Source organism: Sus scrofa, chromosome 9, assembly GCF_054392235.1.
Source record: "Sus scrofa isolate SSC_HxYL_T2T_F1_AM1 chromosome 9, Sscrofa_HxYL_maternal_Yorkshire_Landrace_v2.0, whole genome shotgun sequence".
Lineage (NCBI taxonomy): Eukaryota > Metazoa > Chordata > Mammalia > Artiodactyla > Suidae > Sus > Sus scrofa.
Window position 1 is genome coordinate 33477790 of NC_139391.1, and position 26583 is coordinate 33504372.

A 26583-nucleotide genomic window follows, 5' to 3' on the forward strand; every position below is an offset into this window, starting at 1 on the left:
TTTGCTAGAATAGCTCACAGAATTCAGAGAAACATTTTGCTTACTAGATCATGAATTTATTATAAAATAATATAACTCAGAAGAAAAACCTGCTAGAAGAGATGTGTAGGGCAAGTTATGTGAGAAGGTGCGCTCATCTCCACGCGTCCACCAGTGTGGAAGCTCTCCAAACCCTGTCCTTTTGGGTTTTTATGCAGGCTTCATTGCATAGCCACAACTGATTAAATCAAGTTGGCAACTAATTCAACCTCCAATTCCTCTTTACTCACCATGGTTCGGGGGTAGTGCTGACAGTTGCAAACTTTTAATCACATGGTTGTGTCTCTTGGTTACCAGCCCCCATTCTTAGGTGCTTTCCCAAAGTCACCTCACTTGCAAAAGACACATATATCACTCTCAACACTTAGGGAAAATTCCTATGGGTTTTGCAGGATGTGAGGCAGAAACTGTGGCTCTGAATGACCAACTATATATATTTCTTGTAAATCACAATATCACAGAAATGAAAGTCTGAATACCTGGGTATGACCTCTTTCTACCATTTACTTGACTTTGGACAAGTTCTTTCATCTCTGTGGCTCAGTTTCACATCTCTGATTGGCCACTTGCAGCTGAACAACTCACTTCATATCACTGAGCCTATTACCTCCTGTGTAAAATAGTGGCAGTAGCACCTACATGGTAAGAATGTTATGAAGATTAAACATAGGCATGCATGGAAAGTGTTTGGTATATGCTTAGCACACAGAGAAAAATAAAAATTACATTAGTTCTTCTTAGTTAGTTCCCTAACAACTGGATTGGAAAGTATCTCTCTGGATAACCATGGGTTCTAAGGGCAACCATAGGTCTATTCTCCAAGTCCATGATTTTCTTTTCTGTGGAAAGGTTCATTTGTGTTGTGTATTAAATTCCAGATATAAGTGATATCATATGGTATTTGTCTTTCTGACTTACTTCACTCAGTATGAGAGTCTCTAGTTCCATCCATGTTGCTGCAAATGGCATTATTTAGTTCTTTTTTATGGCTGAGCAGTATTTCCTTGTGTATTTATACCATATCTTCCTAATCCAATTGTCTGTTGATGGACATTTGGGTTGTTTCCATGTCTTGGCTATTGTGAATAGTGTGTGGTTTCTTGAGGTGGTGGTCTTGGTCCCTGAGACCTTGAGTCCCCCAGTTCCTACCTCTGATTAAGATAAATGTCTCTGTGTCTTGTTTTATGTTAACCTTAAGTTTCATAGCACCTGTTCTTCAGCCCCATCCCACTGAGCTGGTCTTGGCAGGCTATTCAAAAGATTAATTATAAAAGTCATTAACAAATATTCTAGTACTAAAGGAATATGTGCCCATTTGTTAAAAAAGAAAACAGTTTAAAATACTCTGAAGTATGAAAAGCCTTCTAGCCCCCACCTCATTTCATTCCCCTACTCTGGAGGGGACCACTGTTAACATGTGGCCCCATACAGATATTTTTCTATGTCCTAATGCCAAAGATTAAAGATTGTTATTAAATGTAGGGGAAGTTTCCAGGACTACAGTGTGTGCTGAGTGTAAAATGTTGATGTAGAGAAGCAAATAAGGCTTAAGTCAACTAAGACTGAAACCTGTCACTCTTAGCCAAACTAGTGGTGGTCATGCCTATGTGAAACCACTAGAGGACACACAGAGTCCTTTTGGTCAGTGAGCTGTTTAATCAGGTCAACTGTCTAAAACAGAAATTTGAACACAGGTGGCATTATCTCATTTACTGAGGGTTTGAACAAGGTAGGTTGGGTTGGAGAATTGAGCACTGGAGACTCAGCCAAGGCTCATTAAAATTAATAGTTTTTTGTAGGTGGGAATATAGCATAAGAAACTCCATAGAGTGGCCACAAAATCCCTTAAGCACACAATTTTTGTCCTCCATTAATAGAAGAACATCTTTTTTTAAAAAATTATTTTATTGTAGTTGGTTTACAATGCTGTTAGTTTCTGCTTAAAGAAAAGTGATTCATTTATACATATATATATATATACACACACACACATACATGTATATATTCTTTTTTATATTCTTTCCCATTATGGTTTATCACAGGATATTGAATTCCCTGTGCTATACATTAGGACTTTGTTGTTTATCTGTTTTATATATTGTAGTCTGCACCTGCTAATGCCATACTTACAATGTGACGAGACCTGCTCATCAACCCAGGTCCGAAAGTCAGTGGTGCCACAGATTTAAGAAAGAAGAGACAAAGAAATAGAGTGGGGATCAGGGGGCTTCTCCTTTGAGAGGCAGTAGCAACCCTCTGAGCCAAGTCATGATTTTTTTGCTATTTTCTACTTCCTTGTACGTACAGAATCACATATGGCATTTACAATGTTACTGATCAAGGCTACAGATATGCAAGGCACAGGCCCTTTGTATTCATAGATGCTATAAATGATTAACCCTCCAGAGAAAGATTATATTGTTTATGTTTAAGGCCATTATGCCCTTTTCCTCCAACTCCCTTAGGCTCTGGTCATGAGAACAAGAATGCCAATGGCTTTCCATCGATGACATCTGGAGTATTTGGCAACTTGCTTTCAAGTGGCCACTTGTACGATGTACATTTCCCGTCTCTCTCCCTTTCCCCCTGCGGTCTGGGAAAGTCATATATTTTGCAAGCCTAGATTAGTGTCATTCTTCAAGCGCCGTCTAGTTTCTTTGATTCACTATGGCCTGTATACATACATATCTGGCAAGCCTCCAACAACAATGCATCTCTCCTCCGTCCTTCCCCCCCTTGGCAACAACAAATATATATGTTCTCTATGCCTGTGAGTATGTTTCTGTTTCATAGATAAGTTTATTTGTGTCATATTTTAGATTCCACATATAAGTGATATCACATAGTATTTGTCTTTCTCTTTCTGACTCACCTCACTTAGTATAACAATCTCTAAGTCCCTCATGTTGCTGGAAATGGCATTATTTTGTTCTTTTTTATGGCTGAGGAATATTCCATTGTATGTATGTACCAAATCTTCTTTACCCGTTCATCTGTTGATGGACATTTAGGCTGTTTTCATGTCTTGGCCATTGTGATTAGTGCTATGAACATAGGGGTGCATGCATTGTTTTGAGTTACAGTTTTATCTGGATATATGCCCAAGTGTGGGATTGCTGGATCATATGACAGCTCTATTTTTAGTTTTATTGAGCAATCTCCACATTGTTTTCCATAGTGGCTGCACCAATTTGCATTCCCACCAATGCATTAAGAGGGTTCCCTTTTCTCTACCCACCCTCCAGAATTTGTTATTAGTAGACTTTTGAATGATGGCCATTTTGATCTGTGTGAAGTGGTATCTCATTGTAGTTTTGCTTTTCATTTCTCTAATAATTAGTGATGAGCATCTTTTCATGTGCCTATTGACAATCTGTATATCATAAGAACACCTTCTTAATGTTATGGATAGCAGTTTTAGAAGGTCACTGATAGGTTCATGTGTCATCCCACAGTTGCAGTCATATAGCTTATTTGAACATGCTTCAGACATGGCTTGTTCTACAACTGCTTGAGACTGGTCTTGAAGTAACAAGATAGTGCACCAGCACATGATTTTTTTCCCATTCCATTAAATATAATGGATCTTATATCTTGAGTTCTGTCCATCTGTTACATGAGTTTCTCAAAAAAAAAAATTCAGTTAATGATGGATCGGAAATGGATCTTATATGCAGAAGAGGGTGCTCCCTCAAATCCAGGTGTGTTACAGTTTGCTTTGGACAGTTTGCTAGTAAAAGAAAAAATTTTTAGTCTGTCAAATAACAGTTGAAGACTTGATGACTATCTACCATCAACAGAAATGAGGAACAGAAGAACCTGCAAGAAAATTAATATTCATGCAGAAAATAAAAGGAAACATAGAAATGATTTCTTTCATGTATCTCCTCTGCTACTACTATGGTCTGAACCACTGCCATTTTTGCCTTATTTCTATTCTGGCTACTTTGTAATGCATGATCAACACATTATTGTGTATAAATTGCTTTGCTGAAAATGCTGCAGGGGTCCCAATTTTGGACTACAAGGACTTTTTTTTTTTTTTTCTTTTTAGGGCAGCAACTGTGGCATATGGAAGTTTCCAGGCTAGGGGTGAAATTGGAGCTGCAGCTGCCAGCCACAGCCACAGCAACACGGGATCTGAGCTACTTCTGTGATCTATACCACACACAGCTCACAGTAATGTGGGATCCTTAACCCATTGAGCGAGGCCAGGAATCAAAACTCACATCCTCATGGATACTAGTTGGGTTCATAACCTGCTGAACCACAACGGGAACTCCCTACAAGGACCTTTTTGATCTGATCCATCTCTTACCTCAATTCCTACTCTAGGCTTTCCTTGCTCTGCTGAAGCCTTGTCAATTTAGCTCTTATAGTTTATGCTTTTTTTTTTTTTTTTGGTGTTGTTTGAGATATCCTTCATCTTAAGGTGGCAAGAATACTTTATTGGTTTTTTTTAACTCTTTTTTTTTTTAAAAAATAGTTTTACCTTTAACACTGAGATTTTAAATCCATTCAGTTTAATTTTGTACATGGTTTATACCAAAGAGGATAGGCTAAATTATTCTGTGATTATAAGCCCTAAATTCTTTAATGTCTCTTAAAGCAACAGAAGTTTGCTTCTTGTTCATGCTATGCATCCATCATGGTTGGACAGAGGGGCTCTCTGCTCATGAAAGCAACTCAGATTCCTAGGCTTTCAGGGGCGCTATGACCTTGAGTTCTGTCTGTCTGTTACATTGGATAGAAAAAGATGTCTGAAGGCTTTCATTAAATGTCCTAGCCCAGAAGAGCCATATGTCACCACCACTCACTGTCTGGAACTAAGTATGTGGTCCCACTGTATCTCATTTATCCATCTGGACAGTGGGTGGGGGAGGCACTACATACCTCCCTTACAATGGTAATGCATAGTTAGGGACTCTCTCGGAAAACCAAAGAACACGTATTTGTGCTCTATTTCTTGTAAATGTGGCTTATCTATCTATCTATATCTATATAGAGAGATCTGTATATAGATCTATAGATATAGATAGCATACTGACCCATGCCAAGTTTCTATATATATGTGTGTGTATATATATATATATATATATATATATATCATATGTATACATGTTCCACTTTGTGTAACAGTAGCCTGAGTTAATATAATTGTACATAGGTATGAACATAGATATAGAAACTTGGCCTTAGTCAGTAGATAGAGAAATAGAGATATTGATATAAACATATAGATATACTGACCCAGGCCAAGCATCCATCCAGATATATGTTCCACTTCTTATAAATATGTCCCGAGTCAGTATCACTCTCTTGCTCTCTTTTCCTTTCTCTCTCTCTACAAACATATGTATCTATATATGTTTATCTGTTTTAGGTACACATACTGCCTCAAGCCAAATTTTCATATCTCTATATACAGATATATACTGATGACTCAGGCCACATTTGCAAGAAATGGAATATATATATATATATACATATATATATATATACACACACACACATATGTGTGTATGTGTGTGTATTTGGAATATGTATATATATAATGAATTACATATATATGATGTATACATTATATGTGTATTTATATAATACACATATATATGAAACTCCATATGACAGGACTGCTCAGAAGTCAGGAATGAAATTAAGATCAACTGTTTTGTGGAATACATCTGTGAGTATGAAGAACCTGACTTAAAAGAAAGTAAGAGGAGTTCCTATTTTGGCTTAGCATGTTAAGAACCCAGCATAGTGTCCATGAGGATGTGGGTTTGATCCCTGGTCTTGCTCAGTGGGCTAAGAATCTGTGGCATAGGTTGCAGATGTGGCCTGGACCGGAGTTGCTGTGGCTGTGGTGTAGGCCTGCAGCTGCAGCTCTGATTAGATCCTTTACCTGGGAACATCCATATGCTGCGGATATGGCTGTAAAAAAAGAAAAAAGAAAAGGAAGAAAAAGAAAGAAAGGAAAGAAAGAAATGGATTCTATCTGACTGCCAGCATTCAGGCCAACTTCCAGATTTTATTATCTCTGGAATACAAATCTAACATCCACGAAGGTAACAACTTCTAACATGGCAGGCCCTTCACCAATATTATATCTCATCTCACAAATGTCCTACATGGAAGTAGGTGAGAAATTGAGCTCAGGCTGACTACAGAAGGCTAGAGGAAGTGTTAAAGGCTATGAGAGCTGAAGACTGCTCAGACTAAACTTGTTCCTTTCATGATCTTTCAGTTGGGAGTTTTGGTGTTCCTTTCATAGTCATAGATCCTGGAGTAGCAGCACAGCTGAGACATCCATGTGGGCTGAAAGAAGTGTTTCCAAAACAACAGAGACCAATGGAAGCACCAGAGCAAATTAGCCTTGGGAAAGATCAAAGACTGTATGCATGGGAAGAATCTTCCTTGTCAGTCTCTGTAGCAGACACTGCTGGTGCCCAAATCCCAGGACCCACCATCAAAGTCATATGCAGCTTTGGCAGATGGTCCCACAAACCCCTCTCATCCTTGAGCTTTCTTCAGCCCCAGGAGCAGGCTGGGCCAGTGCAGCACAAGCCAAGATGCTGACTAGTTGACGCCTTCAGGAACATCCTCAATTAGGGAAAATAATGGTGGAAAGCACCCCAGATCCATTGCCCTTTGGTGGGACAGTTCTGACGGATGCTCTATGAGGACCTCAAAGAGTCTGAAGTGGGACTGGCCTCTGTTGCCCATAGTAGTCACTCATTCATGGGTACATCCCTTGTGGGCTCTGCTCCCTTATCCATTTCAATTCCTTACTCCTTGACCATTCCTCATGGGGTTCCCTCCTGACCAAACTAGGTGCTCCCAAATTCTTGTGTCAGGACCTGCTTCAATCATCCCCCAAATGGCAAAGAACCTTGTGCAAATCTGTGACCATGTCCATGTTTCAGTTCCCTCAAGGGTAAAGGGTAAATGTCAAGGTCACAGGGAGTGCTGTCATTGGTTTCTTTCATTTCCAAATTCCAACTCTACTTGAATTCTTGCTGCCAAATGGAATATTTCCCTCACACAATTATTTTAGAGAGGATTTTCATGACATACTGAAAGCTTGCCATTAAAACAGAAAATGAAGGAAGAAAGGAGAGAAGGAAGGGAGAGGCAGGGAAGAAGGCAGGAAAAAAGGGAAGGAAGAAAAATTTAACATCTTCCAGGATTGATCTACACATATCTGTGTTTATCAATACAAATGAAAGTGTATTATAACAATATCCATCATCATTTTGCATTTTTTTCTTGTTTGGTATTGACACACAATAGTAGAAATCACCAAACATTTTATAAAATCAAGGAGACTTGCTGACTCCCTTCAAATTCCCCACAGTTTTCATCTTTTGGGGAAACAAAACTATGAGAAGACATAATGGGCTTCCTTTATCCTGTAAGATATCAGTTTGGTGGGAAAAGGATGCCAGATCCCCGTGGATGAGGGAAACTTCAGCCTTTTGAGTTCACACACTTCAGAAGGAAGTCCAGGATTTCCATTCCTCTCTGGAAGAAAGCATGATGTGTGAATTCCCATATCTACCCAAATGGGTGTCCTTGTGAACTCTGGGAATTCTCGTCACAGTGACGGCTTCCCTCTTCCGGGGAAACACCGAGTTCTGTAAGGATAACAGGCTTTGGGATGGTCATCTTTTTCCGGAAGGGGAGATACATAAACAGTGTCCTTCCTGTTCGGGCTCCAGGCTACTTTGTGCTCAGCACAGTGTAGAGATCTGATTTAAGTGGAATTGTTCAGAACAGCCTGTTTACTACAACTTACTAACATGTTTACTGTCCTAGACGAGGAGTCATGAGAGGAATTGGAAGATCATTTCTTGCTCCATTACTAACTAGCCTGTTTTTTTTTTTTTTTTTTTTTTTTTTTTTTTTTTTTTTTTTTGCCTTTTCTAGGGCCACTCCCGTGGCATATGGAGGTTCCCAGGCTAGGGGTCAAATCGGAGCTGTGGCCACCGGCCTATGCCAGAGCCGCAGCAATGCAGGATCTGAGCCGCATCTGCGACCTACACCACAGCTCATGGCAATGCCGGATCCTTAACCCACTGAGGAAGGCCAGGGATTGAACCCCCAACCTCATGGTTCCTAGTCAGATTTGTTTCTGCTGCGCCACGAGGGGAAATCTGTCAAAATATTCTTAAGATTGTCTTTGTAGTTGGAAAGTCTGCAAACACTCTGAGCACCCTCTGAGCTACTGACAAAACTCAGGGCTTGGGATCTACCTGCAAGATTCCTGCCTGCATTAACATCTTCCCAAATTCAGGATGATAAATTAGATAATGTTCTGAGTTCTGGTCGTGGCTCAGCAGAAATGAATTTGGCTGGCATCCATGATTACACAGGTTCGATCCCTGGCCTTGCTCAGTGGGTTAAGGATTTGACATTGTCCTGAGCTATGGTGTAGGTTGCAGGTGAGGCTAGGATCCTGCGTTGCTGTGGCTGTGGTGTAGGCCAGCAGCTATAGCTCTGGTTTGACCCCTATCCTGAGAACCTCCGTATGCTATGGGTGCGGCCCTTAAAAGACAAAAAATAAAATAAAAAATAAGTAATGTTTATCTGGAAAAACAAGATTACACAGTTTTAACAAAATCTATAATCTTCATGGCTTAGCATATTAAAAGTTTATTTCCCATCGATTCAGGCTTTTTCCATCTTGTGGAAATTTTCTCAAGAAGTGCTACTACATTCTCCACAATACTGGAGAAATTTGTACCTGCAATCCAATGTTTCCATCTGGAAGAGATAGAGGTCACTTCTGGGCACAATTCACTGACCAGGATTATCCAGATGCCACTGCCCATCCTTCCCTTCCACATCTGCAGGGAATTGGATTGTGGAAAAACCAAAACCCATAACTCAGAAGCAAAGAAAAAGCTATGCCCTCAGAAAGCTCTATAGTACTGTCACTGCTCTTCCTAAAACTAGCTTTGGAATCCTTATATGGGGCATGGGCAATAGATTAACCCCCTTCTATGTGATGTAAAGTCCATGAGAATGGAGAATATTTTGAACTTTTTAGGTACTTTAATTTCATGCGAGTATTTTTCATGTCTGTCTAATTCTCATTTCAAATTTGAAAATTAATCTCTATAAGTGTGACTTTATAATCAGGAAATGATAATATAATAACCGAATATAATAGAAAGCTTAAGAAACAGTAGAGACAAGGATGGCTTTATTTCAAATATAAGACTTTGTCACAAAAGTTGCCCCTTAGATATGAAGATGATAATAATAACGACGGCTCATCCATTCTTGAACTGTTTTTCTTCTGGTGAAGACATATCTCTTGTCTCTTTCTTTCTTGGGAAGAGATGTTCATCACTGAGACTGCTCTCCACTATCAGTGTCAGAGTCTTATATTTTGGAAAAGAGCTTCTTTCATTGCAAAACTGTATTTGTAAGCCATGAACTTGACCTAACTCAGCACTCATTTGTGGAACTAAATTATAGCAATATATAAATTATTACATTGTAAGTCATAAAAAAACCCATGCAGAACGAGGTATAAATAAGATTATACTTAATAACTGTATTGTATTTAATACATGGCTCTTTAGGAAAACACTTTTCTTCAACTCATGAAATCTGTTTTTCTCTTTAACTTTGTAAGAGTTGGTCAATTTTTTCTGCAGTTGAACCAGCTATTAGCTTTTTGGAGAGTCAAAATTCTCTTCGTTTTGAAATCAAATTGGTACTGCCTTGTTCCATGGAAGAAATATAGAAATCCTAGAAAGAAAAAAAAGACAGACTTACTGTATTATACAAATGACTTTGAAGCTTAACTTGAATTCTTCAAAAATCTAAGTTGTTTGTGAAAACAAATATTTTTTGGTATTTGCTATTCCAAACAATGCTGATGCTATTCCATGACAATAGAATAAAGGAAATATGTACATATTCACTTACCGTCTTTCTGGAAAACAGCATCAACTTTGTTGCCAATCCCAGGAAATTCTTCTGCTATCATTTTGGGATAACCTGTATCCATGGATTGTTTATATTCATCATACCTGGTCAAAAAATAATTAAAAGTGTCAGAAATGTGTAGCCTTCTCAAAATCATTACAGAGAACCCACCAGCAAGAAGGTAATGAGCAGTTTTAATTCCATAGATCATGTGGAAAATAGGATGTGGGATGAAGTGAGGTAGGATGCTGGTGGGCTGGCAGACTCATTAAGTCCCTCTGAACTCTCACATCTAATTCTCTAGTAGTTGTTGATAATGTCAAATGCATGAAAGATAATTTCTTGTTGGCTGAAGCAGCTCTATAAAGATGAACTCCCTCTTTCACATTTTCAAATTCAGCCCCACATTCTCCCTGGATTTCTAGGATAGGTGTTGCGTAATGATTATTGGTCAGTAGACTTGGTGGCTGGACAGGCTATAGCCATTAGCAGAAAGGACAGCTAGCCAAGGCATAATGAGACTCATTTTAAACAATTCAATTTAGTAACTTCTCTCTCTGTAGAAAGAACAGGTGCCCTCGCATTTTCTGCACCCAGTTTTTACCTCCAGCATTCGTGAGCAACAAAGAAGTATGTTTTCCCAGTATCTTCCTCAAAAACAGCAGCATCGATATTCTTCACAGTACTAGGGAAGCCAAAGGATCTGTGGATGTCCTTGGGGTATCCGTATAGCACATCCTGCCCCCTAACAGCCCAGTACTTGTTACCTGCCAATCAAGAAACCAAGGTAAAAACACTTGCCCAGGGCACCAACAGATAGTAAGCAAATTTCCAGCTACATGCATCGTCCCACATGCTAGAGCAGTGTCCTGGCTGCACTTTAGAATCATCCAGGGAGCCTTTGAAAATACTGTTGCTGGTATCCTCCCCCAAATCTATTAAACTAGTATATTTTAGAAAATTTCCTAGATGATTCTAGTCTGCAGCAAGCTTTGAGAATGACTGGTTTATGGGGTTGGGGGCTTCTTTCCAAAGCCGGATATTCAAATGACTAAAAAGTTCATCATGCCACCTCTGTGACAGAAACTCACTTCCCCAGGCTGCCCATGGCAGTGGAAGTTCATGGCCATTAGGGTATCCTAATGGCCAGATGTTGTTGAAAACACATAGTCTCTAATGACTTGTAACCTTAGGTGAAATCATTGCATTTGACTGGAATACAGTTCTAAACACTTGAATTTAGGCCACATCAGATTCTGCATGTTTATACTCGGGAAAACCTGTGTCATATAAAACTGGTCTTACATCTTGAAGCCAAGATTGTTCTTATTACTCAAGCATCCTTATTTTATCTCTCAGGGGGGAAAAATGATTTGGAACTTGTGTATCCAAAATCCTATTTAATTTCATTATATGAGGACTAAAAAACCTGTTCAAAGTTTTGTTACCCATCTAAACTATATTTGATTCTTTGCTTTTGGCATATGCCTGGGTAAGGTGTCCTAATGTTTTTATGCACCATGCCAAACAACATGTATTTGCAGAAACACTGGTGGCTTGGCATAGTGTCCTCGTAATCTTGGATTATGTTTCATCCTGATAGAATCAAAGAAATTTGCCCCATTCAATTCCTGATAATTTAGGACTTCTCACACTTTAATGTATGTACAAATTTGTAAATTTAACAAGATTTCCAGGCAAATTGTACAAATTTGCCTGGAAATCTTGTTAAAATTCAAGAAGGCCTGGGGCAGGATCTGAAAATATAGGGGGACTTTGTGGGCATTATGGTCAATGAGATTCTTTATTTCTAACTCTTTGAGAGAACGACGACAGTGCTGCTGGTCTGAAGACCATATTCTGACAGCAAGGCTGCAGCGCCCCCTTCTGGCTGCCCCTCCTCCTCTCAGGACAGTTATTTGTATGAAATAGACTTGAAGAAAGGATAAAACCCAAATGTTTCTGTTCCCTCCTCTCAGTTTTATTCCTGAGCATACCAGGGGTGTGGAGGGGGTTTAAGATAAATAAAACACGAATATTTTGCACAGAAAACACTGTCATAAGCCCAGATTCATAAACACACCAGAAAATCTGTAATGTTTTCCATGTAAGTTTACTCAGAAATGCACTGTGCAATTCTTAACTAAAGTGATGGACTCTTATTAATTTGGTAAGACTGCTAGATCTCCCAAAGTCCACGGAAGGAAAGTAGCTAGTAGTCTCATGTATCAGCCTGAAAGCAGAAGAAAAGTTTATACATAAAAACTGAAGGATGTTTGAAAACATTACCTTTGAAAAACCGGACTTCATCTCTATCGGCAATCTCATAAGCAGCTTGAAGTCCATTTGGCACTTGTGGCCAGAACACAGAAATGAAATTGAGCTCCACTTCAGGGTAGAAGGAATTTGTGCGCATGTAGAACCTGATTTGAGAAGAAGGAAAAAGGTTTTGCTCTAATCCATAGAAGCTCTGGCTGTCCCTCAGATCTCTCTATTGCTGGCACTTGTGGTGTGCTGGTAAATGTTTAACATCCAGCTCTCTGAGATGGGGGTGGGGAGGAGTCCTGCTTTTTAGCATTTGCTTATTTTCATGGTGGGACTACTCCAACCACAGTGGACTTCAAGAGATTTGGAGAAGTGCAACCCTGCATGGTATTTCCACCATAAGGATACAGTAGGCAAACACCATTTCAGAAACATAAATGAATAGCAAAATGTAGCCAAGTAATTACAAAAGGATACAAAGGGATGCATTTTGATTACTTTTACTTTTTGGTTTAAATACAATTGTAAGTGTATATACTTTAAATAATGCTGTTTAACGACCAGCTTGAGAAATTCTCAAAACATAACAATCAGCTTTGGTAAGCACACCGCTGGTTGGAACACAGCACTATTATCCTCCACTTGTTACACTCTGAACACACAGGCCCTTTACCTCCATCATCCCCTACCTCACAAAAATGAGAGAATAATACTTTCATCACACAGATTAGAAATCGAGGTCAGAAAGGGAGGCGTCCAAAGCCATGAAGAGGTAAAGGTTAATTTTAGACTCAGATCTAGCAGCCCTTCCCTTTGTTCTCCTTCGGTTGGTGGTTTACAAAATCAATTCTATAATGTTTAGAGTCCACGTAACAACAAAGCATGGACTATCATTTTGGCCAACAGAAGATTTTTCCTGATTCCAAGCCATAGGGAAAACCCTGGCCTTGGAAGTCAAATCTAACTTCAAGATCCAGTCCTGCCTCTGCCTGGCTGTGAGACCTCAGGGTGGTCAGTTAACTATTACTCTTTCTAGCCGTCCATGAATTCATGACATGATCTCAGGGTCCTTTCTGTTCTTGCAAATCCTAGACTTGGTCCTGCTGTTTGGAGTGACCTCTCAAATGCTTGCTTTGATAAGCATGTCCTGCTATACTGAGGGATTTCCTTTAAAACCAAGTATTTCCAAGTATTCCCTAGCATTAAGCCACATTATGTAAGGTTTCTATCCACTCTTGTCTTCCACACTCAGAATGAGTAAGGCACAGGACGGGAAGCATTAAGAGCCTGTACCCTGCCTTCCAGGGTAGATATGATGACCAAGTAGCAAAATTGTACCAGCCACATTCCGAGAAGAACAGAAAGGAGAAGTGAGCCTATTCAGAGCATCCCCACTTTCTATGTTGCAGCGGATTGTATCGTTCAGAGAAAGACTATACTATGGCTTTGCCTGGTCTTTTAGGAATCAGAACTGTATATAAAGCAGACCTGTTCCTTGCATGTGAGGGGACCCTAGCTTTCTCGAGGCCACGCACTGCTAAGGGAGCTCTAGGATTCTCCCTGGAGGAGGGAAGCACATTGTGACTGCTCATGCTCCCCCCCAGGCACGGTCCTCATGAGCTGCTAGGGATTCTCCCTGCAATGGCTCCTACCCTCCTTTGCACCCACTCCTCTGCTGGGAGGGCACAGAGAACATGATCACAGGCTTTGGAAAAGCTGTCTCTTCCAGGATGCTACTCAGTGGGTAACTACACCATCGTCATCAGCGTGGTGGTGCTATGAAAAGGACTGATTTTTTAAAAGTACTACTAATGTAGTACTATTAAAAGTAGTACTAAAAAGTACTACTAATAAGTACTAATGTACTCATCCTAAAGAGGGACCAAGTGAAAAGAAGCGTGGAGTGGGGGTCAGAGGACCAATGACTGCTCTGTTGACAATGACTCTGTGCTCTGAAGGATCTCTTTCTTTCTCTCTGCCTTACTTTACTCATCTGTAAAATATTTACTGATGTTCTACTTCAGTAGTAATTTTTCTGAGAATCGAAGGACAGAATACATGCAGGAAAAAAACTTATAAGTTCACTCTGTTATGCAAGAGCAAGCAGTTGTTTCCGTTTAACTATAATTATGTAAACAAATGTAAGATCAATAATGTATGAAGCATAGTAATGGCCCATATATACCCAGAGGAGTGAGTCCTGCTATTATTACAAATAAAAAACACAAAGAAGAACGGATGTCTTACCTGTCTTTAAAGAACATTAGTTCTCCCCGAAGTGTAGTTATAGCATCAAAAGTTAGCTTACTATCACACACTTGTGGGGTTTGTGGGCCACTTGGCTGAACGGGGTTTTCGGAAGGTCCTAGAGGAACAAGAAATCTGGAGTTAGTTTTGTCTTGCTTTGGAAAACTACATAACCAATGAACGCTTCTTAAAGAGTACAGCCAATGGCTGTTCCAGTGACACCCCCCACCCCCGTCTTTAGTGTTTTTCTTTATACTCACCATAGATGGCCTGGATGCCATCAATGTCATCTTGGGACAGCTGAACATCACCAGTGTAGATGTAGTTGGGGTACATCAAAGCCCCAATGTCAGTGGAATGAGAAAGGCCAAGGGAATGGCCCAGTTCATGAGCAGCCACACGATACAAGTTATAATCTAAAAGGACCAATGAACTTATTTGCAATCATTTGAAATATTTTCATATTTGAGACATTTCATTAAGAAGCAGTATACAACTCTACAAGGATTAATGTTCATATATTCTTGATAACTTTTAAAAATATATAATTTTTTTTTCTGAAGGTGAGAAGAATGCATTTATTAATAGTGAAGAGATAGGTTAAAGCCTAAACTCCATGATTACAATTAAAATGCAAATTCAGGAGTTCCCGTTGTGGCTCAGAGGAAGTGAATCTGACTAGTATCCATGAGGACGCAGGTTTGATCCCTGGCTTCACTCAGTGAGTTAAGGATCCAGCAGTTGCCATAAGCTGTGGTATAGTTCACAGATGTAGCTCAGATCTGGTGTTGCTGTGGCTGTGGTGTAGGCCAGCGGCTATAGCTCCAATTCAACCCTTAGCCTGGGAAACTCCATATGCCACAAGTGTGGCCCTAAAAAAAAAAAGGACAAAAAAAAATGCAAATTCCGCCACCTGAGAGTCTACCAAGGATTAGGCAATATTGTCAGTGATAGATGGCACATATTATTTCGCAGAAAAACAACGGTCTTCTAGTAACACATTTTTTTTCCTATTTATAGATTGATACATTTCTAATGCAGGAAATTTTGGAAAATACCTACAGCCTCTCCTCCCTTAATTTCCACATATTTTACCAACACTGTTACATTTTGGTGTGTTCTTCCAGGGAAAAGTTCTTTGTCAATGCCCACAAGGAAAACATTAAGATTTTCAGCATTTCCTTAATAGAAGTTTTAGAGTGGCCTATTTGTAGCCAGTAAGATGTTCTTACTAATGTAACAAATTCTTCTCCTACACTTTTCTAAATGTATCATTAATTTTCTAAGCAGTAGCAGAAAAATACATTCTTCTACTAATGCATTATTTCAGTGAAAGCCACCAGTATTACAATGAACCAAGAAATGGTGCGGGAGTGGGGTAGGAGAGGAAAGATTAGTTGACTTACCTCTGAAATTTTTGGTCCACCTTTCATCTTCATCAAAATGAGCATCCCCTCCAATACCTGGGCCTGGCTGAAAAGCATGAGCAAGGTTTCCTCCAGGTCCATCAAAGGGAGAATTGTCACGATGATCTGCAAGAAACAGAATTCAGCAGATGTTCCTCTGGTTCTTATTTAGACAAACCCAGGAGAACAGGCATGAGCTTTGCTAAGAGGCCAACACATTTTCAGCAAATGCAATACAATTGTTCTTGTTAAGTCCATAAAATCAACACTCTTCTTAAACAATGAAATGTAGCTGCAAAGCCGAAGAGAGTCAGGGGCAAGGTGAAGTTAAGGTGAGAGTATTTTCACGCCACAAGAAGAGCTTACCTCCCCTGACAAAGGATATCATTATGTCTGCTTGACCCTCGGAGACCTTGGTGAAGGTCAAGGGTGAGACATTGCTCCAGAGTTGAAAGGCTTTCTCAATGGCACGGTCCACATCTTCTCTTGACAGATCTGGTGTGTAATTTTCAATCCTTCAAATGAAATAAAATACAGACACATCAGATTTCATTTCTTATGGCTTCATGAGAAATAGTGTTCCCACTCTGGTGCTCAGTCTAATTACCTGTAGGTCAGGTGTGTGTTCTCCCACCGAGGGTTCCCTGGAGTGAGAACAAACTCAGCCACGTCAGGAACCCCACATCTGGGCTGCTTCATCACATTCAGAGTTTCAGCGTCTGGTTTCCCCGTTACTTTCAGCCCAAAGAATTGTTGCATTTGCTTTAGTTTTTCAACTACTAGGCCACTGTTCCTTTTCTTTTCCACTGGCACCCCATCACTATTCAGGTTGTAGTAGTTTTTCAGGTATTTCTAATGAAAGATAAAATGTATTGAAACGCTGGATGGGAAATCTTTCTTTTTTTTAAAGATTGACAGTATAAAGTTATATTTAAAACACAGAAGTACTTTTAAAGATTGTGTTTAGATTGCATGGTTGGTCCTTATTATACTTATTTTTGGTAGAAATTGTAATTTTGGAGTCGAAATCTCCCTACCATTAGTTACTATGAAGTCAGAATTACAGTTTGTAGAGACAAATTTGCATATTGTTTCTTTAGTCCTCTATCAATTTTTTTTTCTTCGTCATTTCTTGGGCCGCTCTGCGGCACATGGAGGTTCCAGGCTAGGGATCCAATCGGAGCTGTAGCTGCCAGCCTACGCCAGAGCTACGCAACGAGGGATCCGAGCCACATCTGCGACCTACACCACAGCTCACGGCAGCACCGGATCCTTAACCCACTGAGCAAGGGCAGGGATCGAACCTGCAACCTCAAGGTTCCTAGTCAGATTCGTTAACCACTGAGCCACAACGGGAACTCCAGTCCCCTATCACTTCTAACTGGAAAAAGAGAGTCTATGCATGGCTAGACATATTTTGGAGGAGAGTGCTTTTTCTGACAAAATTTCCCTTCATAGGAAATCTACCCTTAAAAAACCTCTATTATACTGCTACTACTTTGTTACATTGGGGGAAAAGACAGATAAAACTTCTGCCTTTGGGGTATATCAAATTCAGTATTTACCTGCACTATCTCCACATCTTGCTCTTGTGTTTCTGAAGTTGCTGCTGGGAAGCCGTGGGACCCTGTGTTGCAGAGAAGCAGCAGCAGCAGAAGCAGGCTGAACATGCTGACTTTTGTCTTCCTTCTCAGCTTAAGGAATCTGATGGCTCTCACTTCTCGGCTGCTCCAATGTCTCCACTAGGAAGCTTCTTTTTTATATATAGGGTTCTGGCACTTCCAGAAATCCGGGGGCTGGCTGACTCACGACTCATAACATCCTCTTGATAATTGATGAGTAGCCTGAGCAATCATTAGAAATGTTGACTCCGAGCATATTTTGGGGGGGTAGCATTATGTTGTAACCTTATGATTAATATAAAACAGGACGTGGGTAAAGGAGATGCATTCACCCTGTAAATAGTTGTTTTCTCCAATTCCTTTCTATCTTATTTGAAAAAGGCCTTTTTATGTACACAGATCACAGAGTGTTCCGTGGACTTTAAAAAAAAAATAGGCTTTGCTACTTGATCCAGCTAGTCATAAAGAGCTCCAGGTTGTAGACACACCTTGCTCCCAGAGCAAAGGGCATAACTGCTGACATGTGTGCCCTATGGCTATTTAGCACCTGTACTGACATGCATTCATTTTGGGGTGGCTTGCCCCAGTTCAGTGGGGTTCCCTTCTACCTTTGCTAAACTGCTCAAACACTATTTCCATAGCACCATAGTTTTCCTTAATCTTTATTGACGGCCAGGATTTTGAGAACCTTGGCTAAGAAGACCCCTGTCCACACAAAGGGTATGAGGTACCTCCTGACCCTGTATAGACACTGTCCAGCAGCATCATGGGACAAATAGGATCTTTCTCTGAAACCTGTCAGAGTGTACCAGGTGAGCCAGGGGATAGCAAAAGACCAGATGTGAATCTGGGGTCTTATTTTCCTCATTCCCCTCAATGTGAGCTCGTCTTTGCTTCCTGGGGCTAGGCAGCAATTATTTACTCTTTCATGTATGAATTCGCTCATATATTTCTGCACTCATCCATTCTAAAGATCTTATTTAGCATCTTCCGTGAAGCAATTACTACGGGATGTGGTAAATTAGTAAACAAATAACTTAGGGGGTGCCTTAAGATGGCTTTCACAGAAGCTGGTATAAAGTTGCACAGAATTGTTCCGCCAGAAACTGCTGGAATAGGAGATACTCTGGAATGGGTGTACCCTGAAGTTTCCTGACTTTTGTCAATCCTCCTACCTCTATCATGATTTCTGCCAAATCTTAGGTCCACCTTAAGAATTATTTTTGTATTTTTCTTTAAATTTACTCTAATAGTTTTGCCTCATTATAAGCTGTCATATCTGCAAAATCATAGTTTAATGTGTTATTATTATCGTTTTTGCACAGTAAAATAAATACATGGTCAGGTAATGAACAACACATATTTATTCTTCATGTTCCACATTAAAGTGTCTTCAGGCCACCAGTGGTGCCCATTCCACTCTTGGTGGGGGAAACTGGTCTACACCTGTAGCTTCCTTTACTTATGCCCCACCATCCTTCCTTGAAAGTATTTAAATGTGACATAAAGTTGAGGAATACCTGCCTATGTTCTTGTATGTTAACACCTGAGGGGGTCACCCACATTTCCCATCATGTCAGGTTTGCTTCCTGGGGACTTTTCTCATGTTACCAATTTTTGTTTCTCTCACCACGCTGAGAAACACATCTTATGCATGACTATTGCTTCATTATTGGCTTAATTGACGTGAAAGAGCTTATTTCCCCTCTACTTATTTAACCACAAGTTCCTCATCTAAGCGGAGTCACATGTGAGTTCACGGAAGGAATTGGAAGGAGCTCACATGAAGATAAAATCTCCTTCCCACAGGCATTAGAGGGAGGGTGGAGCGGGGACCCAAGAACCCTCGCAATCGTAGTGATTCCAGCACCAGCAAGGAAAATATCGAAAGGAATTCTATCTTAGTGGTTGACGCAGACTGTGTGTTCAAAGTCAAAGGGTGACAGACACACCCTGACTATGAGGGGACTTGGTCAGTGTCAAGAAATTGCCTCCAACTCCACTGGCACCTGGGAAACTGGGGTCCTTAGGTTGTCTCAAGAAAACAGCATTGTGACCATCTGGGATTGGGCAAGTAATTACATAAGCATTAGTCTGGAAGAGTCTCATAAACTGTTCAGTCTGGCAAGAGTCTTCATATCTTACCATTCAGAAGTTTTCAAACTTTGTAAACTACTATATCCTTTAAACAAAACTCCTTTTGGAGAACCAATTTGTAAACCAGATGATAGCAGAAGTGCTTTAATTGGGGGGGTGGGGAATGGGGCCTGGGAGCCTCACTCTCATCCCTTCCATCTTCCCCTCAACCCCTCTTCTTTAGTGAAGTCCCCAATTTCTAGGAAACAATGAGGGTTCAGTGTAGTGAAGCTCAAAAACCATAGATCTAGTACAGCACCCTGATTTTCCAGTTGAAACTTAAGGGCAGAGTAACTTCCTACAGGCCTAGGGTCGCACCTCTGCAAGGATGGGAGGAAAAGAGCAGATAGAGCTTGGACAAACACCCTTTTCTCCTGCTCTGTGTCCAGAGCTCCAGATAAAAGCTCTAAGTGTTTTGTTACAACTTCAGGGATGGTGACATCACCGGAAACTGGATACCTCAAAGAGCTTTTTCTTAAATTTCTTCCTAAAATGACAAAGAATTTTAAGGTTTGTGTAAGCAACAAACCTCAAAAGATTCACGTGGTCCTGACTCTTGAAATTTCCAATTAGGTATTCATACCAGAACATGTAACTCCCAGGCTCGTGCTGGTGAGTGATCTATTTAACTGACATAAAAATCTAGAACAAAAAGCTGGTGATTAAATCCTACCAAAATCCTAGCAATGCTTGCACATAGCAGAGTTTCCAGGAAACTGAAAACATGTTAAAAATATATTGCTCTTCACATCCAAATTTTTTTTTTTCCCCCAGCAGCTTCTTTCCCCATCATCCTCTTTGGGATGTAAATTTGTGGTAATTATCCTGTTATCCTTTTCCCTCTGGGAGAATGACCGGCTTAAGAGGGTTCTCAAGAGTGTGGCTCTGTCAACTGACTCCTATTTCCAAGCAGGCAAATTATTTCCATGCTGGACGCTCTGTGGAAGAACTCAAATGTGTTTATATTTTTTTCCATGTTAAATTCAATCTTGCTTCATATTTTTTTATGCTTGGAAATTCAGCCTTTTAATTTTTATTTTTGGCCGCGCCCAAGGCATGTGGAAGTTCCGGGGCCAGGGATTGAACTCATACTGCAGATGTGACTTGCAGCACGGCTGTGGCAAGCTGGATCCTTAACCCGCTGCACCACGAAGGAAATTCCAGCCTTTTTAATTTTATAATTCAATTTGTGTGTCAGATATTTTCAAATTTATTTGTGTCAGATTTTTTCAAAAAAATTTTTTTCAGTTCTTTTCTGGCGGGGTCAGGTGGCGGAGAAGGTCCTACAAGTCTTGAAATGGTCTTTAGTGAGAAACTTTAAATATTTAGTGTTGCTTTGTTTGGGGAGTAACACAAGGGAAAGATTTGTCCCATCCCATATATTCTCCCTGCATATGCCCTCTTGGAGGTTCAGTGGACAACTCCTGTGTGCCAGATAGTTAACAAACACTTTGTGACTTTGCTACTTCAGTCCTTGTGGTTACCCTCCAGGTAGAAATGATTGACATATCAATCCTAAGTCACTTAGTGACATGCGTCTGTGGAACACCAGGCTGTCTCTTAGCAGTCTTCATGGTGCTCTTGCCACCAGACATGACACATGCTCTTTGGACACAGAACCTTTCCTCCACGGCAGAGAGTAGTCTTATGAGACACTAGGCTGTCTAATGTCATACCGTGTCTATAATAATGTCTCTATGCCACCATCCTGTCCCTCAGGGCTGAAAGAAACAACCCCTTCAAGCTACCCCTCAATCACCTTTATTTCCTTTACAAAACTAATAAAATTGCAGCGCACAATTACTACCTCAACTTAGTGGGTGTTTGCAAGTGATTGTTCAGTGAACTAATTAATGAATAAATGGATGAATAAATAGATATTAAGTAACATGAATAAAAGTGCTATTTCTCATTGTCTGCAAAAAGTCTCTTTCCCATGGTTAGATTTTTCTTTTTTTCACTATCCTAAGATTAAAATTTAAAATATCATGGGAAAAATCTGGACATATCCACTGAGTGGAGATTTTGAATGAAGCACTGCGCATTTACTTATGGCTATTTGCATGTCATGCTCTAACCAGTTAGTTTCTGATTTTTTCGAACATTTCATTAATGTGTTTGCAAATGATTCTTCTCTGTCTAAATATTTTATTAGACATTCTGGAAAATGCTTGCTAAGAGCATATCCTTGAGAGTAGCCTACAGATTTTTGCAGCTGTAGCTCTCTAAGGAAGTTCAAGGGCCCTGACAGGGATAAGTGCTGCTTGTACTGTCTATACAGCTTAGACATGTTGGAGCCATTGGGTTTGAGATACGTGAGGAAGGTCAGAACATCCCTATGGGATTTTGATAATGAGACAATACCCAGACTATTACTTGCTTGTTTGGGAGTCTGTGATGTATATACCTTTGCTGCCTTCAAAACCTTTTCTATTATTATTATTATTATTATTACAAAGTGGAATGTTCATTAACTCATTGGCCTTTTATCTGTTCTTTTTAATTTCTCTCAGCTACTCATGCCCCTACTGTAATTCATTGAAATGACTGCTGGTTTTCAGTCAACACATAATAAGTGCTGAATAAAAGAAATATCATTTAATATTTACTAGGCCCTCAACAACTTTAACGTATATGACTATTTTATACTCACAATAACTCTGTGGAGTAGTTAGGACAGATACAATTTCTATTTCATAGATGAAGAAACTGTGGTAACTTTCCATGATCACGTCTCTAATTCACGTCCCACTAGCAGATGGTAGATAGGATCTTGAAATTAGGTCTTCAGTTACAAAATTAAGTGACTCAGCTCTTAACATAAATCATTAAACTATGAAGACATTTTATATATTTGACTTTGGGATTCATTTTTTAGTTCCGGTAGAAAATTATTCTTGAAACAGCCAACAAGGCAGCATAGTCTTTTTTTGTTTAAGGGGATGTCTGTCCTTATGAGTTCAGTGTTCTCTCTTCCATGTGTGTGTTTTCTTTGGTAGACATCTTTTCCCTCATCTTATGGGGGGAAGTCTGCCCTGAATTAGATTGATGACCATGGTGATAACTATTATTTCAAACTGCTGTGAAGTGAGCCCCTCTCTTCTCTTTACTATCGATCGTCTCTCTAAGCTTAACCTTGCTTAAACCCTTTGCTCTGCATTCTCAATGGCTACTGTTAACTTCCACCACCATGTCAAATGACCTTTTTCTCAATTCAATTCTCATTAATTCTTTTTGGTATTTGATACTCAGTCTTGGAAATCCTTCTTTCCTCTGATTGGCAAGTTTCTGCACTTTGCTTTTTTCTCCCTGTACCTTCCTGATTATTTCTCTATTTGCTGGCATCTCTTCCTTTTTTCCTCCTGCTAAAATTAGCTCTTCACCAAGTTCTTCATCTTTAATCCCCCACCCCACCCCCAGGACAATCTCCTCTACTTCTATAACTTGAGCCAACATCCTCATCCACCCTAAACTTTGGTCCTAGATTTTCACTCAACTCCTGTCTCAGTTTAAACTGCTACCAGAGCATCTCTATCTGCACATACCTGGTATCATTTTCTTTTAACTAGGTCTTCTATTCCCATTTTCCCACTTCTTTTTAACACAGAGCTTTTTAAACCACAGACTTGGATTCTAATACCAGCCCTGCCAATTACTAGCTAAATGACCTATCACTCAATCTTTTTATGCCTTGATTTTCTCATCTGAAAAATGGAAATAATAACAGCACCTATCTTAGAAGGTTTTTCTGAGACCAAAATAAGATAATTCACGTATGATCTATTAGTACAATGACTAGAATACAGTGAGCACACAAAAGGTGTGTGATTAATTTTATGAATAAAATTCCTCAGTGTTTACCATTAGCTACCAAAGCAAACACTAACTGCAGCTATCAAGACCTGCCGTGTCTAAAAATGTCTAAAAATGACTTCCAAGCTCCACTTCCCACTCTTCCAAACAAACTTACTTTGTTTCCCAAATAATGCCGTGCACCTTGTTCCTCCACCTTGTCATACTTTTTATTTCCCTCTATTTCTGCTTAATAAAATTCTACCTATTCTTTAAAATCCAGTTTAAATGTTACTTCACTTACAAAGTTTCCTCTTTCTTCCTTTTGTGAAATAGTTCCACTCTGAAATTTCATAGAACATTATACATTCCTAAAACACTTTTCATTTTTCCTTACCTTGACTTCACTTGCTTAATGGAAATTAATTTGTTGAAAGGAGGGTGGATATTTTACCTGTGTTTACAAAAAAATCCCTGTCCACTTTCCAGAGCTTACTGGATTTGTATAAATGTGCTTGATATGGAAAATCTTAGGTTAAGATCAATAGAATAGAAAAAGTGGCACATTAACACTTTTGAGAGTGTTTGTTCTTTCAGAAAGAGTTCTTTCTATTGGCGAGTCCAAAAGGAGTCACAGTCACTAAGCGGGCCAAAATGGTTAAACCAAAGGAATCACAGTGAACTTCCCCAAATTACAATTATCAGGTTGCTATATGTGGACAAGAACATTTTAGTTAACTAATCCCCTGATTTTGTATAAAAAATTGACTGGATAGAGAAAATTCACTCCCATTTACTTAACAGGTATATCTATACAGATATGTCTCCAAAATTATTACAGAAGACAACAGGAAAATAAGATTCAAAATACAAGTGTGTACATTCCATTCAATTTATCCAGAAATTTATTAATGGCTAAAACAAATTAAATCAAGTCTCTTTTTGCTATACATATAAACATGCCAATTTTAGTTCTGGTACCTTTTAGTACTGACAACAGATCTTGTCATATTGGCATAAGTAACACATACTAGATGCTGGAGAAGGTGGGTAGAAAAAGAAACCCTCCTACACTGTTGGTAGGCGTGTGAATTGGTATAACCACTATGGAAAACAGTATGGGGATTCCTTATAAAACTAAAAATAAAGCTACCGTATGATTTTGCAGTCCCACTCCTGGGTATATATCTGTGGGAAAATAGATACATGTGCCCTAATGTTCACTGCAGCACTGTTTACAATAGTCAAGACCTAGAAGCAATCTAAATGTCCATTGGTAGATGAATGGATAAAGAAGATGAGGCATATATGTTTTATATATATATATATATATGTATATGTATATAAAATACATTGTATTATATATATTATATAATGAATATTACTAAGCCTTTAAAAATAATGAAATAGGGAGTTCCCATCGTGGCCCAGTGGAAATGAATCTGATTAGTATCCATCTAGCCTTGCTCAGTGGGGTAAGGATCTGGCATTGCCCTGAGCTGTGGTGTAGGTCTCAGACATGGCTCGGATTCCTCATTGCTCTGGCTGTGGCATAGGCCGGCAGCTACAGCTCCAATTCAAGCCCTAGCCTGGGAACCTCCATGTGTAACAGGTGAGGCCCTAAAAAGACCAAAAAAAAAAAAAAAAAAAAAGAATGAAATAATGCCATTTGCAACAACACAGATGGACCTAGAGATAAAGACAAATATGATATCGCTTATATGTGGAATCTAAAAAAAAAGATACAACTGAACTTATATAGAAAACAGAAATAGACGCAAAGACATAGAAAACAAAGGGGAAAGGGGAGGGAGGGGATAAATTAAGAGTTTGGGATTAACATATACATACTACTGTATAAAAAAAAAAAGATCAACAGGGACCTACTGCATAGCACAGGGAACTATGCTCAATATTTAAAACAACATTGTAAATCAACTACACTTCAATTTTTAAAAAATTCTGATACATTTTAGTACTGACAACAGATTTTGTCATATTGGCGTAAGTAGCATCTATTGGCCTTGTTGGAAAGATGAGTGGAGAAGGACTTCAGGAAGCTGTGTGGGTGGACAGTTGGCTGGAGTATCTTTCAACAAGCCCTCCTTGGAGGGTCTTCTGCTGGGTCCTAGTAGCTGATGAAAGTGAAGTGCTCTAAAGCCATTCTGTATTTCAAAACATGAGTATTATTTAGAATTCATTCATTTATTCTCGATTTATTTATTTACCCAATAAATCACATGTAACTAGAACATTTTCTGGCTCACAAAGTGCTATGGAGGTATTAGCTTTATTGCTTTTTATTATTATTTGTCTTCTACCAATTAAATTCAATGTCAGGTAAGGTGCAGAAATAGCCTTGGCCATAGCCTGTCACTTCTAACCAGATTCTGTGGGGTCCTAGGCCTGGCACAGATTCCATACAAAAGCTCATAAAAGACAGTGCCCCCCTCTTAGGCACCAGCTGGTTTCCCTCCATGCTGTTAGTAAAGGAAACTAGGTCCCCAGGTCACATCGTTTTCAAAAGGAGCAAGAGAATTTGTATAGAGAGAATGAATGCAGCATTAGTTAGAGAAATATTTTGCAACAATAAGAACCAGAACCACTTAGAAAGAGCTACCCTAAAAGCTACACAGTGAGAGCATGGGGCTGTTTTTTCCCTGGCCATGGCGCTTAGCCTGAGGTCATAGAAGCCCCCAAATTCCCCAGAGTCCTTTGTCTTTCGACTCTCCTAGGGCCCTGTTGTCCAGGTTGTAAGAGCAAATGTCTATGTACTACACTCTTTTATATAAGGCACTTGAGCTTCCACAAGTTTTTGTATCTGCAGAGCGTCCTGGAATCAATCGCCCACAGATACCAAGGGATTGGCACAGTCTCTGTATAAAAAGGAACCAGTGTGTATTGCTTATTTTATATAAATATATCTAGTTCTTCATGACTCAATATCTGTAAATATACATATGTATGGAATTTACATACACACACACAGACACACACTTAACACAGTGCCTGGAAAAGAATATGTATATATGGTTCTATAGAGAATATACATTATAGGTTAATATATTGAGATATAAGATTGTATTTTTTTTTCTTGGCCAAGCTCACGGCATGTGGAAGTTCCTGGGCCAGGG

At 39.5% G+C, this 26583-nt stretch overlaps 2 protein-coding genes across 2 annotated transcripts in view; one reads left to right on the forward strand and one right to left on the reverse strand.

Moving 5' to 3' along the window:
- LOC146399831 (uncharacterized) overlaps positions 1-9083 on the forward strand; it is a 250265-nt gene extending 241182 nt beyond the window's left edge. Inside the window, exon 10 of the mRNA XM_084975876.1 lies at positions 8714-9083. Within this exon, the coding sequence (XP_084832002.1) occupies positions 8714-8970 (257 nt within the window). The 3' untranslated portion in view covers positions 8971-9083. The remainder of the gene's footprint in view (positions 1-8713) is intronic.
- Positions 9084-9295: 212 nt separating this feature from the next.
- On the reverse strand, positions 9296-17760 carry MMP1 (matrix metallopeptidase 1). The gene is given in 10 exon segments (NM_001166229.1): positions 9296-9801; positions 9982-10085; positions 10586-10748; positions 12271-12404; positions 14494-14611; positions 14754-14909; positions 15900-16025; positions 16266-16414; positions 16507-16751; positions 17465-17760. Coding segments are annotated over 10 exon segments (1410 nt in total). The 5' UTR covers positions 17570-17760; the 3' UTR covers positions 9296-9691.
- Positions 17761-26583: the final 8823 nt, after the last annotated feature.